The sequence below is a fragment of the Leucoraja erinacea genome, chromosome 2 (assembly GCF_028641065.1).
Source record: "Leucoraja erinacea ecotype New England chromosome 2, Leri_hhj_1, whole genome shotgun sequence".
NCBI classification, from domain to species: domain Eukaryota; kingdom Metazoa; phylum Chordata; class Chondrichthyes; order Rajiformes; family Rajidae; genus Leucoraja; species Leucoraja erinaceus.
The window spans coordinates 46,158,957-46,174,310 of record NC_073378.1 but is presented as its reverse complement, the minus strand read 5'-3'; the positions used below and the strand labels follow the sequence as shown (position 1 = coordinate 46,174,310).

Sequence of the window (15,354 nt, the reverse complement as noted above, 5' to 3'; positions counted from 1 at the left end):
AAGCTGTGCCACGATGTCTTCTATAGCAGCTCTATCTGTGCCACAATGTCTTCTATAGCAGCTCTATAAGCTGTGCCACAATGTCTTCTATAGCAGCTCTATAAGCTGTGCCACAATGTCTTCTATAGCAGCTCCAGCTCTATAAGCTGTGCCACAATGCCACCCAAATTTTAAATTTGTTATGAACAAAAAATAGATTGCTGGAAGAGTCACATTTCCTTGCTTCTTGCCAAGTTCACCACATGATTTCATGAAGCAGTTTATCAAGCCAAGGAAAGTAATGTTTGCATGCACTGCTTATCATTACACATTAGAAGCTGTTTCAACCTTTCTGTTGGATCCCTCTGAAGTTTCCCGAACAATCATCCTCCTGACCCCCATTTCTACCAATAGCACCATCCCTCCATAATCCCCACTTCCCTCACCAAATCATTAATTGATCATTGTTTAATATTTCCACGTGGGAGAGTCTAAGAGGTCCTCAGAATTAAAGGACGTTCCTTTAAGAAGGAGATGAGGAGGAATTGCTTTAATTAGAGGATGGTGAACCTGTAGAATTATTTGCCATAGAAGGCTGTGAAGGCCGTCAATGGATATTTTTAAGGCAGAGATAGATAATTTCTTGATAAGTACGGGTGTCAGGGGTTATGGGGAAAAGAGAGGAGAATGGGGTTAGGAGGGAGAGATAGATCAGCCATGATTGAATGGTGGAGTAGACGATGGGCCGAATGGCCTGATTCTGCTCCTATCACATGAGCTTATGAAACTAAATGATCACAAGGTTAATATCTGCACTACCAATTAGGGGAATCACGATTGATCATTGTCATTGTCTTTCCTGGTAACCTGTGATTCTCTTGATATTTAAAAATATCTTTATACTCACTGAGACTGTCGATCAATAGACCTTCTTGTTTAGAGAATTCCAAAGATCTGCTATCCTCTGGGCGAAGAAATATATTCTCATCCATGTCCTGAATGGTCAAGACTTCTTTTGAGACATTGACCCTTGGTTCCAGACAGGGAAAACATCAATTTTATCAATTCCATGGGAAATTGTAATATTTCAATAAGATAACGTTACACCTAAACTCAAAGTAGAGGGCCAGTCTGTTTAATCTCTCCTCATAAGAGAACCCCACAATTCCGATCAACCTGACAAATCTTTATTGCACTCCCACTGTTGCAAAAATATCCTTTCTTTTAGGAAAATCCGAGTCAATCCATGTATTCAAATTGATATCACTGAAGACCCATATATTCGGGGTGGGCAGTGAAGGCCAATGTACTGTGTGCCTTCCTATTTGCTCCTTGTACTTGCACATTAATTTTCTAGGAAAAAATAGGTGCAGGAGTAGGCCATTCGGCCCTTCGAGCCAGCACCGCCAAGAGGAGCAATAGCTATAGTCGGTACTAAGGACAAGTGAATGGAAGATATGTCGATATCTCCCGTTTCCCTTTCCCTTGACTATCAGTCTGAAGAAGGGTCTCGACCCGAAATGTCTACCAACGCCACTCTATGAACGTTGCTTTCGTCCATCTTTCCACGCTTTCGCTCGCTCTTGGTGCCGGCGCTTCTCCCCTCATGGCAGCTATTGAAAAAGTCGACCCGAAATATCACTTATTTCCTCCTATTATCACGTATTCCTCATCAGAGATGCAGCCTGATCCGCTGATTTACTCCAGCCTTTTGTGTCTGTCTTTGGTTTAATCAGCATCTGCAGTATGTGCCGTTTAAAAAGTACAAGGCATGTGCCGTTTAAAAAGGAAGTGATAAAAAACATTTAAAACATTTAACAACACCTAAACTGTTCCCCCGCAACGCTGCGAGAGGCATAACTGAAGTCGGGTCGGGGTTACTGAAATGACGGAGGTTACGCTCCGGTGCGGACTACACGTCAGTTCATTGTATTTCGCAGGAGTGGACCAGCTTGCGCGCTATAAGATCTTTGCTCCAATTGATTTGATTACTCTAGCGCGGGGCTCCCTTAGGCGCGGGGCCCAATTGGGAGAAATAGGTCCTATCGGCTAAAGGCCGGCCCTGACCGGGTAACTGCCAGGATCGAGGCGCAAACTCGCGACCTTGCGGCCAAGAGCCGAGCACTCTACCACTGAGCCACATGTTAAAATCTACGCTAAAAACCTTCTGTTCAGAAAACCGAAAAATCCCGAAATCCGAGAAGTGTCTGGTCCCAAGGCTTTCGGATAAAAGGTTGTGCACCTGTATTAACAGCAGTGTAATGCTTCCAATGCTGTGTAATAATCTCATGAGTGTTACCATAGTGAAAGCTGCCTGAAAGTACACTATAATAAACTAATTTGGCCTTATCTGTTCGCCTTGTTACAGGCTCAAATTATTTTAACAGATTTATCAAACATGATTTCCTCCTTATACACACCCATGTTGACTTTGTCAAGACACGATGTTTTCTAAATGCCTACATTTCACTCTCATCACTTTTTTTGAAGTAGTGGTTGCATCTGCTACCTTCCAGTGTGTTGGAACTATTCTAAATCAGTGGAATTTTGGAAGATGACAAGCAGTGCATCCATTATCTCCATATCCACCTCTTTCAATACGTGCCATTCAGGTAATTGGGTTCTGAGGATTTGTTGCCTTTCCCTTCTCTAACAGACAGAACACTATTCATGTTATTCTTTGGTACAAGAATGGTGAAGTGTATATGATAACACTGATAGATTTTGAGAAAAGTTCAGAGGAAAATATAGTTAGAATTCATGAAATGCTATTATAGGAGGAACCTTTTTTGTTATAGCTACTTCTCATTTGGTCTATTAATGTTTTATTAATCTACTTGACACCAGTACTTTAACTTGATCAATGAAAAAACTGCATCAACAGCACTGAGGTAAGTCTCAATGTGAAACCTTTTATATGCAGCAAAATCAGAGTTGTGTTGAGGGGCATGTAAGCAGAAGATGGATTACAGGGAAGGGAGATTTAAATGCTTTGTGAGTCGGCATAGAGTTAATGGGCTGAATGGCCTACTGTATCATGTAAAATGAGAAATAAAAGATGGTACTAATTTGGTGCCTGATAATTTATTTACTTCCCATTTCTTGTTCCATTTACAGTAGTGAGACAGTTTCAAGAATACGAAGAGCCAGATAAAGAAACACCAGTATCTCCACAGAGAAGAAGTATGGTTTCACAAGAAACAAATGAAGAAAGTGTGGTCTTGCCTCTGGGCACGAATACACTTACGCATAATCTTGGCATTCCAGTACTAGTAGTTTGCACCAAGGTATGTCCATGAAAATATTCACCTGATAAATATTAACTTGAGTAACTTACAGAGCTGGTCCTTTTTCCAACTGAAACATTTTGACTTGAGGAAATACTTGCATGTAAAGAGTGCTTCAGATTGAAGGGGGTGAGGAACTGCAGATGCTGGTTTACAAAAAAAGACAAAATATTAGAGTTCAGTCTGAAGAAAGGTCTCAACCTGAAACATCACCTATCCACAATCTCCAGAGATGCTGCCTGACCTGCTGAGTTACTCCAGCACTTTGTCTTTTTTTGCACCTTCATCTGCAGTTCCTTGCATTTCCTCCAGCTACATTTTAATACAACCACGTTAAATACAACCTTGGGAAACCAAAATAAGATGTAACACAACCCGGTCTGCTTTCTATGGAAACCGATGATAACGTTATTAACATATATAAAAATAGATTAATCTGAACTTTTCAAGCCTGTTGCAAAACGCAATATTTTTATTCACACATTTATTTTCAAGCTTGCATGTATTTTCTAAAATATTAAATTCTGATGAAAACTATAATTTTCACTTTGGCCATAAATAAACATGAACAACAATGAACTACTTAGCCCTTTGGTCTGTCCAATTATTCAACATAATCATGGCTGTTCATCCACATCAGTCCCACAATCTTTCTCTCCATAGCCCTTGAATCCTCTAGCTTTAAAAAATATACCTACTCCTTCAGGAATATATTTAACAACGGCTTCTAAGAAGGTGAATTCCACAAGTTCACCGTTTTCTGAAGAAATCTCTCCTGATTTTGGTTCCAAATGACATTCCTTGTCTCAAAGTTGTGACTCTTCATAGAAGCATAAAAAATAAGTGCAGGAGTGGGCCATTAGGTATACTGCACTCCCTCAATAGCAATAATGTCCTTCCTCAAATTAGGAGACCAAAATTGCACACAATACTCCAGGTGCGGCCTCACAAAGGCCCTGTACAACTGCAGTAGGACCTCCCTGTTCCCAAAATCAAATCCTCTCGTAATGAAGACCAACATGCCATTAGCTTTCTTCACTGCCTGCTGTACCTGCATGTTTACTTTCAGTGACTGATGTACAAGCACACCCAGGACTCGTTGCATCTCACCTTCTCCTAATCTGACACCATTCAGATAATAATCTGCCTTCCTGTTCTTGTCAACAAAGAGGATAACCTCACATTTATCTGCATTATACTGCATCTGCCATGGTTCTGCCCATTCACCCAACCTGTTCAAGTCACCCTGCAGTCTCATAGCATCCTCCTCGCAGCTCACACTGCCACCCAGCTTTGCGTCATCCTCAAACTTAGAGATGTTACGTTTAATTCCCTTGTCTAAATCATTAATATATATTGTAAACAACTGGGGTCCCAGCACAGAGCCTTGTCGCTGCCTGTCATTCTGAAAAGGATCCGTAATTCCTACTCTTTGCTTCCTGCCTGCCAACCAGTTCTCTATCCTTGTCAATACCCTACCCCCAATACCATGCGCTCTAATTTTGCACATTAACTTCTTGTGTGGGACTTTGTCAAAGGCTTTCTTAAAGTCCAGATACACCACATCCACTGGCTCTCCCTAATCCATTCTACATGTTACATCCTCAAACAATTCCAAAAGATTAGTCAAGCACGATTTCCCCTTCATGAATCCATGCTGACTGACCGATCCCATCACTGCTTTCCAAATGCACTGCTATAACATCTTTAATAATCGACTCCAGTGTCTTCACCACTACCGATGTAAAGCTAACTGGTCTATAATTTCCCGTTTTTCTCTCTCCCTCCTTTGTTAAAAAGTGGAGTTACATTGGCTACACTCCAATCCACTGGAATTGATCCAGAGTCAAGAGAACATTGGAAAATGATCACCAATGCATCCATTATTACTTGGGCCAACTCCTTGAGTACTCTGGGATGCAGACCATCTGGCCCTGGGGATTTATCTGCCTTCAGTCCCAACAGTTTACCTATCACCATTTTCTGACTAATGTGGATTCCTTTCAGGTCCTCCCTCCCACTAGATCCTTGGTCCCCTAGTATTTCCGGGAGATTGTTTGTGTCTTCCTTAGTGAAGACAGAACCAAAGTACTCGTTTAACTGTTATGCCATTTCCTTATTTCCAATTATAAATTCACCTGTCTCTGACTGTAAGGGACCTACATTCGTCTTCACTAATCTTTTCCTTTTTATAAACCTATTGAAACTTTTAGTCATTCTGGACTTTCTAGCCATACATATACTGTATCTATTCTGGCAAATTCTGTTAGAAATGTTATAGGTTTTTATACAATTACCTCTAATTCTGAACTGCATTGAGTGTAAGCCTAACCAACCCAATTCTTCCTTTATGTCGATCGTGTCATAGCAGGAATCAATCTAGTAAGCCTCTATTGTATTCCTTCCATGTCAAATAAGGAAATAAAAGCTGCTAGCGCAACTCCATATGGAATCTCATCAAGTCTCAGTTCATGTGCAGCAAGATATTCTGACTCATGTCCTCAAAGCACGGTAGAGTGGCTGTCTTGCAATGATGGCTACCAAACGGTTTGCTGATCTGAATGTATGCTTTCAGCTACTGATGTACAAGATCATCCAGATCTAGTTGAGCCTTCCCTTTTCCTAATTTATCACAATTCAGATGACCAGTTTGAGATTGGTAGCCATTCCACCAATTTTCAATTCATGTCAATTCTGCAAACTTTAATTTGGCACACTAATCTCTTTTGTGGGACTTTATGAAAGTCCAATGTATCAAGTAAGTCGCCTCTCCCTTATCTATTTTACTCGTTAACTGCCGATTTGCTCTCCGCATACTTGCCCAAGTTCCCATATTGAATGCTTTCAAACTAATTTATGTATACATGTACACATTGAGGAACCACTCAATGTATGTACAGATGTATCTTATTTTAAATACCACTGCTTAGAAGCATTTGAAAGTTTAATGCTTATAATACATGTTAATGCTTTAGAGTATGATTGGGCATAGGCATGAAATCTGTGCCCATATCCTTCATGAATAACGGAGATCCTAAAAAGAACCATTAGGTTTGTTAAGCCTGATTTCCCTTTCCTAAACCATGCTGACTTTACCCAGGTCCAATAAGGTTTAACAAATGTTCTCCTACTGAACTTTTTTTATAGTAGATTTGAGAATTTCTCCTATCCTGATATTGGTGTTGCTGGTCTGTAGTTTGTGATTTGTGATCTATTATAAACCCATTGACTCCCACAGTTATCTTGACTGCACCTCTTGCAAGGATACCCCCCCTTCCCCCTTCTCTCAATTTCTCTGTCTCTGCTGCATCTGCTTCCAAGATGAAGCTTTCTAGCCCAAGACATCCAAGATGTCTTCTTTCTTAAGTGAATGTGGTTTCCCCCTGCTTTTGGAGATGGATCCCTCACCCATGCCTCCTGTGTCCTGCAGTTCTCCAATGCACACCCCTCTACAGAACAAGGATAGAATTCCTTACCTTGCACCCTATCAGCCTCTGCATCCAACATGTTATTCACTGACAGTTCAGCTACCTGTAATATGATCCCACCACTAATGCCATCTTCCCATCTACAACCCTTTCCGCTTTCAGTAGGTAGCACTTCTTCCACAACTCCTTGGTTCACTCATTCCTTCCCACCCAAACTATCCCCTCCCGAGATACTTTCCCCTGCAACAGCAGGGGAAGTAGCAGGGCAGTGAACACGTTAAAGGACCGAAGGTTGGACCATAGAGAAAACAATTTTGTTTAAAACATTATTCTGGTCTTAAATCGACCTATTAATTTAAGCTCTCTTGGATAGTTCCTTTAGTTTGGAACCTTGACATTAAACATTATGCTCTAGAACCCAGAAAAATAGTAAGTCAAGCTTTAATTTTGCAGTTGATATTTGCTTATGACATCAAAACTTGTTCAATATTTGCAAATATACTTTCATCCGAGCTTTCAGTCTCCTTTTGATGCAAATAATTCAATTAAGTGAAATGCACTCTTCAGGGCATTGGAATACTTCAGCATTAACATATCACTCTTGTGTTATTATTGCCTGGATAGCCTTCCAAGAACGTGTACGGCCATTTTTTTTGTTGGAATCCTGTCTCTTTCAAGGTAGAGAAATAATTTGTTAAGCTGTTAACAAATTCAAGGAATGGCTAGATGAATGGCACTCGATTTTAACTCCTTTCAAAATAGTTACCAGTTCATACTCGACAGAGCTAGTTTAACAGTTGGGTGTATTTTATCTTGTATCTGCAGTGTGATGCAATTAGTCTACTGGAAAAGGAACATGATTACAGAGATGAACACTTCGATTTCATTCAGTCACACATTCGAAGATTTTGCCTACAGTGTATCCTTTTCAATCTTCATGCCTGAGTGCACTCAAATAGTATTTGTCGATCTAAGTAAAACAATTTTTTAAATAACATTTTGAACTGGCTTTCAATTAAGTAGCGAGCAAAAAACAGCTATCTAGTCCAACAATGTTATTTAATGGTTTAAAATGTCTTCTGGGGTCAAAACATGTACATTTTATAATGAAGACGATACTTGGATTGGGAGGGGAGGGGATTAAATAAAAATGTCATAATGTATAAACCTAAAATGGATTCGATTATGTATTCCAAACCTCTGTTTGGAAAAATTCCAGACACCATTTGGTAGTTTTAAAACATGGACATTGGTTAAGAAACCATAATTTAATAATTTTAAATGAAGAAAGCATACTAAAGGCCTATCTTGGGAAATTACATCAGCATTAGCTAGAGGCTGCAATAATTAAATTTTAAGAATGGCTGCTATCATCCTCTTAATCACATTCTCAAGTATATAGACAAAATCCTGGTGTAACTCAGCAGGACAGGCAGCATCTCTGGAGAGAAGGAATGGGTGACGCTTCGGGTCGAGACCCTTCTTCAGACTCTAAAGAATGATCTCGACCTGAAACGTCACCTATTCCTTCTATCCAGAGATGCTGCCTGTCCTGCTGAGTTACTCCAGCATTTTGTATCTTCAGTGTAAACCAGCATCTGCAGTTCCTTCCTCCACAAGTATATAATTTTACTAGTAATTTATTAGATATCAACTTTGTTAGCTAGGTCAGTATTTAAGGGCCATCTGCCTTTGCTCTTGTAGTATCCTTCAAGTAAAGTGCTGTTGGGGCCGGATGGATCGGGATAGGCGGCAGCAACATCCTTGTAGTAAGCTCTATGTGGAAGTTGGAAGTGGCGGTCTTGTCCGATTCCTGCTTCTCTCCACCCCTCCCCTCCCCACGTGGAACAGCAGAGAAGTCCCATCCCTGCTACCTATCAAGGAAATTCACCTCCCTCATCATGACTGCAGTCTACATCCTGCCCCAGCCAGGCATTCTGCTAGCACTGGAGGGACAACAAACCATGATCAACAAACACCAGGTGACGTACCCTGATGGCTTCATCATACCCCAGGACTTCAATAGAGGATCAGACAACTGCTGCTACTCTTATCAGAGACATTGATTACTCCCTTGCTGTAAGCAGGCATGGACAATTTATCTTTGTTTGAAGAATTATAAATAGTATTGAATCATCAATGAACATCCCTACGCTAAACCTTGTAACAGAAAGAACGTCAATTATGAAGCAGTTGATCATGGAGGGGCTTTGAGACACTGCCCTGAGAAATTCTTTCAATAATGTCCTGATGGTCGACCTAACCAATCACAGCCTGTGCAATGTCATGCTGCACTAAGTTCTGAGCTACTATTTGTGTGAGTAGCTTTGCAATTTGAAGCTGCCTACCAACATTCCAGACACTTAATTGCCATATTTTGAGTGTGTCTATGTCATGGGATGCTATTATGTTAACTTCCTTAATGTGGATGTTTTAGATGGTGCTGCACTTATTTATACTTCAATAAAGGAAAATAAAAATATTGATTTAATGTATAAGTATCTTGTCCATAAGTTATATGGATTTCCGTTCCATTCACCGGTGCTGGTTGTAGAAAAGGATGCAGTATTTATGTAAGTTTGATTTTGAATTATAGCATATTTTTACTCACAAATGCATTGTGAATGTAAAACAGCATTCCATTTGTTTATTACCAATTGATTTTTTAAATTTCAATTCTAGCTTCAGTTTTTTAAATATATTTTCTCCTCTTTAACTCGAGTAGTATTTTAAATGAGCCATCATATTTAATTGTATGCTAAACATCTTAATATTACATGCTCTATCACAGGCTCACTCATTTTTTTTTATTGTTTGTATGGTGGAGTAATAATGGTTGATCCTATAAAAATAAGCATTAGAAACATAGAAATTAGGTGCAGGAGTAGGCCATTCGGCCCTTCGAGCCTCCACCGCCATTCAATATGATCATGGCTGATCATCCAACTCAGTATCCCGTACCTGCCTTCTCTCCATACCCTCTGATCCACTTGGCCACAAGGGCCACATCTAACTCCCTCTTAAATATAGCCAATGAACTGGCCTCAACTACCCTCTGTGGCAGAGAGTTCCAGAGATTCACCACTGTCTGTGTGAAAAAAGTTCTTCTCATCTCGGTTTTAAAGGATTTCCCCCTTATCCTTAAGCTGTGACCCTTGTCCTGGACTTCCTCAACATCGGGAACAATCTTCCTGCATCTAGCCTGTCCAACCCCTTAAGAATTTTGTAAGTTTCTATAAGATCCCCTCTCAATCTCCTAAATTCTAGAGAGTATAAACCAAGTCTATCCAGTCTTTCTTCATAAGACAGTCCTGACATCCCAGGAATCAGTCTGTTGAACCTTCTCTGCACTCCCTCTATGGCAATAATGTCCTTCCTCAGATTTGGAGACCAAAACTGCACGCAATACCAGGTGTGGTCTCACCAAGACCCTGTACAACTGCAGTAGAACCTCCCTGCTCTTATACTCAAATCCTCTTGCTATGAAAGCCAACATACCATTCGCTTTCTTTACTGCCTGCTGCACCTGCATGCCTACCTTCAATGGCTGGTGTACCATGACACCCAGGTCTCGCTGCATCTCCCCCTTTCCCAATTGGCCACCATTTAGATACCATTGATCCATACTTGGTGTATTCATATCAATTGTTTAACATTTCAAATCAAGGAGTTCAATTTTGAGGTTGTCTTCCCTGTATATACCTGACAACTAAGATGTATTCCTCATTGAAACACAAACACTGGGATGAACAGAGAAAATACTGGAAGTATTAGCTTGCCTTGAAATGCAAACTGGTATTTTATCAATAGTTGGATATTGGAAATTCTAGCTTTGTTATCATTTTAGTGTTGTTTTACTTCATGTTGAATTTACACACTAATAGTTTAATCCATCGAACATAATTTTGTAAAATGAATTAAAATGACAAAAGTAGATGTTTGTATAAAATAAGCAAACCATCCATTATTGAACAAATGAATTACAAATTTTCTCATATAAACTTTGCAGACATATTGAATGACTAACTGATATACTTTCCAATGCCACTTCAAACCTTTTCAAGAAGATATGTTGATGATCAGGCAGTATAGTTATGTTAATTTTCCTGATATTTTAATTTTCTGTTCAAGTGATTACAGTGCATTTTCTATTTTCATCCCAGAGTTCATGGTGTTCTAATTGCTTCATGAATATTATTAGTTCTCATTTTCTCCCAATTTCTTTACGGTCTGGGAGGAATTTAAATATGTTACCACAACAAATATACCTCACATAATTGACTTAGCATTGTATCTTTATACAAAATAAGAATGTTTAAAGGACTGTTAGTTTCATTTTCGGACATCCGGTGGCGCTGTAAGCTGGCTGCCTCCGCCTTCAGTCTGGTATCTTTTTTTTTTTTTGTTATGTTTAAAGTATGTTTTTTGGTTTTTTTTGTGTTGTTTTATGTGGGGGGGGGGGGAAGAGGGTATGGTAAGGGGGAAACCATCCTTCAGTCGCTCCCTGGAGAGGATGCAACTATTATTCGAGTCGCCCCCCCCCCCCGGCGCGGCCTTTCCTGCCCGGACCGACCAGAGCTCCAGCAGCGGCGGAGCAGTGCTGGATACATCGCGGAGCGGCCGATACCTCACCTGGGATCGCCGTTTCGAGCTCCGGAGTGTTGGGCCCTCTGCATCAACATTGGTTCGCGGTGCTGACCAACATCGCGGAGTCCTGCGACCCTTTGTCGGGGTTCGCCAGCATGAATCTCCGCCCAGCTCGGCCTGTGGACTTTGGGAGTCGCGGACTCCGGGGGGAAGTGACCGATTTAGAGGTCCGGGCTGCTGAGGATGTTCTCCCATTCGACGTCGAGGTTCCATCATTCCCGGTGAGAGGGCCTGAACATCGGGCCACCCGTGGCGGTGACTACGGGGTGCTCGGGAGCCCCCGACCACGGGTGAACATCTGGGAAGATCAGCGAGGAGGTGGACTGGACTTTGGTTCCTTCCCTCACAGTGGGGAACTTTGGTGCCGCTGTGGGGATGTTTGTTTGTGTCGTGGACTTCTGTATTTTATGCTTTTTTTAAAAAAAAATTATATGACTGTAAGGAAAATTGCATTTCGTTGTGTCTTATGAGATAATGACAATAAATTGAATCCAATCCAATTTTGTGCCATTCATGGTCTTTGTATATGTAAACATTTTCATTTGGGATCATTCTTGTTATTGCTTTGGTGATTGTTTCAAATCAGTTATATTTTCTATAGTCCTGCAGGATGGGACAATGAAAAGAAAATAGGAATTTTGCATGAAAACTTCCAGTCATTAAAAGCTGATGACAAATTTGAAGATGCAATTATGAAGCCTCCAGTAAGAAAGGTATGTTTTCCACATTTTATCAGATACTAAATCACTCTAGTGTGGTGGCATACAAGGAACTAGATTAAAGGATTTGTTATGCTACATTCTTAAAATATTGTGCTCTCATCTCATTTATATTGTCTTAATTTGCAAGTCTGCCTGATTTTCATTCATAATGGTAGTGCATTACCAACAATGCACCAGATGTTTAATATTTTAAGATTCTAATGCACTGTTGCAGTTCTCTAACAAACTGCTTTATCTAGATAAGTAGTAATTATTTGCAGTGTGCTGCTGGCCTTCCATTTCTAATTTGGTTGTGATAAGGGGTAAAATCTTTCCATCTGCCTACCATTGGAAGATGGGGTCTTGCTAAGGCCAGCTCATAATATTTGTGTTGTTCCCATCAATGGATTGATCTCTGACTTTGTAGGATGGGCAAATAAAATGTTCCATTTCCCAAACGAACATGTCCTTTTAGAGTTACCGTATTTCCCGGCAATGAAGATGCACCTGCGTCAAAGATGCGCCCCCATTTTGAGTTGCTAAATTTTGAATAAAGGCTGGCTAGACATAGAATTTCTCACGCGCCAAAATAAATAAATAAATAAATAAATAAAAATAGAGAGAGAGACAGTTCAATTTTCTAAGGCTTCCAGATCTCCTCCATTCTGAATGACTGAATGGGTGGGGGGGTGGAGGGTGACGGCAGGTGGGGAGATGGTAGGAAAAACGGGAGCGCTCAGGAACTAGGAAATTCAAACATAAGGATCAGTAGTGCCAAAACAGGAGCGGCCGCCGGGACCAGACAGCATCCCCGGACCGGCAGAAGGCGCTGATGTGGCGGCAGGTTCCGCTGTCCGGTCCTGGCGGCCACTTGCAGCCACCCGAGCTACTTCCCTCCCCGGCGGCAGTCCGAATTTAAGGTTTTGCGCGAAGCAGCTGAAGTGATCGAGGCCGACAAGCGGCAGGAGAGACGTGTTCAGACGGAGAGCACTGCCAGAAGTGAGCGGGCTGGCAGAAGGCGCTGATGTGGTGGCCGGTTCCGCTGTCCGGTCCCGGCAGCCGGTCGCAGTCACCCGAGCTATTTCCCTTCCCGGCCACAATGTGTTGACTCAGCGCTCGGAGCATCGCGGCAGCGATCAGTGAGTTGCTGGCATGATCCCCGACCCCCTCCTTCTCAACACTCCTGCCCGTGCTGACACGGGCCAGATTCCCCACACGCTGTGACAGGAACTTCCCCACCCCCCCAGTGGCGCTGTTCTTTTACAACCGCTTCCCACTTTACAGCCACATCCCATCAGCTGCCAGCAATGAGGGATGGACTTGGCTATCAAGAACGACGTTGCTGTAGTGAGGGGATAGCCAAGTCTATCTTTCTTGGCTAACAACCTAACCTTCGGCCTCCAAGACGCGGGTAAATTTTCGTGCCTTATTTTGGTGTAAAAAATATCGTCATCAATGCCGGGCAATACGGTATATACAAAATCTAAATTTGATGTAATAGAAAATGATACGATTTAATTGAAGTAAAAGTATTTTACAGTTATTGTATTCCAACATGCTCTATAAATCTAAAAAATATCTACCAAGGTGCATTACTGCATGCCAGCCAATATAACTGTCTGTTTTTCTTGCAGTTTGTACATGAAAAAGAAATCTTATCAGAAGATGATCAAGTTTTTCTTATGAAACAACAGGTAAAATATTTAATATTCAAGCAGCACTAACTATAGTACTAGAAATCTAAAATAAGAATGGAATATCCTGGAAAACTCAAAAAATCTGCCACAGCTGTGAAGATAGAGTAACAATGCGGTGAATCTCCTCTACCCCTTCCTACATATTGGCGTTCTCCATTTAACTGGCTGACCAAAACTGTGCACAGTATTCTAAGTGTGGTCACTAACAACTTATACAGCTGCACCTTGATGTAACAACTTATGTCCTCAATACGCTGACAGATTAAAGGCAGGCGTGACAAATGCCTTCTTCACCACCCTGTACACCCGACTCGCCACTCTTAGCAAACCCTGCACCACTACTCCCACATCTCTGTTTGGCAACAATGTCCAGGGCTCCACCATTTACTGTGCAGGTCGCCATGGTCTGACAAACCAAAATACAAAACCACGCTTGTCAGAGTAAAAGCCCATTTACCATTCCTTCGCCCATCTTCTCAACTGATCAAGATCCTGGTGCAAACTTGCATCTTCTTCCCCATTATCAACTGATGTCATACAATTTTGGTGTTATCTGCAAATTTACGACATTGTTAACTACATTGTCATCCAAATCATTCATGTAGTTAACAAAAAAAAATGGGCCCAACATTGACACCTGCTGTTCCCCTGATTTTCCAAGCTGAGAAAACAATTGTCTCATGTAGGACATCCTGTAGTGTAAAATATTGGACCTAGATATGTATGTTTTCAGTTGGATATGTACAGCCTGAGCTGTACTTTCACATGGACCAAGAATTGTTTTTTAGTCAATTAAAATGGGTTGAGATATTAATTCGAGCAACATACATTAGTCTAAAAAATCTGATTTTGGCACCACCAAAATCACATGGGTGCTGATGGGTAACATCCTCTCCAAAGCCTTCACATCATTCCAGTAATGTGGCGATCACAACTGCAACTCCATTTGTAGCCTAACCAAAGTTTAATACACCTGCAACATGACTTCCCAAATTTTATACTCAATATATTCTCACCGAAGAAGGCATGCCTCCTATCATACCACTATCTACAGTATTTGTTTACCAGTTTCAGGAAGCTATGGACTTGCACCCCAAGAACCCCTTCTGCAAATCAATACTCTGAACGCTCCACCCAGTTTCTATATATTTTCATTGTACATTTGACCTCCTAAAGTGTAACACCTCACACTTGCCCAGATTAATGTCCTTCTGACGTTTGGCCGTCCATATGTCCAACTGCTTCATATCCTGCTGAATCCTTTGATAACTCTCACTATCCACAACCTGCTTGTTTTTGTGTTGTCCGTGAACGTGCTAATAAGCCCAGCTAAGGAAATGCAAACCTTTTGGATTCCAGATACAATTATAATATGTATTGTTTTCATTTTCAGTCTTTCTTAGCAAAACAACCACCTCTTTCAACTGGAAGACCATTGGTAAGTACATATCTTGGGATTTTACACATATGTGTTTAGTCTTTGATAATCAGTGCATCTTTTTCAGTACCCTAGTTCTCCAGATACAGGAAGATTACAATTTATTTGCGTCCAAAGAGACCCTTCACTGTTATCGTACCTGACTGCATTATAGATTCCTACCACTCTTTTTAAAAA

General features: G+C 41.1%; 1 protein-coding gene across 1 annotated transcript in view; it reads left to right on the top strand.

The window, feature by feature from the left end:
• The window catches only part of LOC129709709 (cytoplasmic dynein 1 light intermediate chain 1-like), a 56,496-nt gene that overhangs the window by 24,033 nt on the left and 17,109 nt on the right, over positions 1–15,354 (top strand). The window contains exons 5-10 of the mRNA XM_055656235.1: positions 3,097–3,266; positions 7,520–7,613; positions 9,132–9,267; positions 11,943–12,054; positions 13,677–13,736; positions 15,133–15,177. Coding sequence (XP_055512210.1) covers positions 3,097–3,266; positions 7,520–7,613; positions 9,132–9,267; positions 11,943–12,054; positions 13,677–13,736; positions 15,133–15,177 — 617 coding nt within the window. The remainder of the gene's footprint in view (positions 1–3,096; positions 3,267–7,519; positions 7,614–9,131; positions 9,268–11,942; positions 12,055–13,676; positions 13,737–15,132; positions 15,178–15,354) is intronic.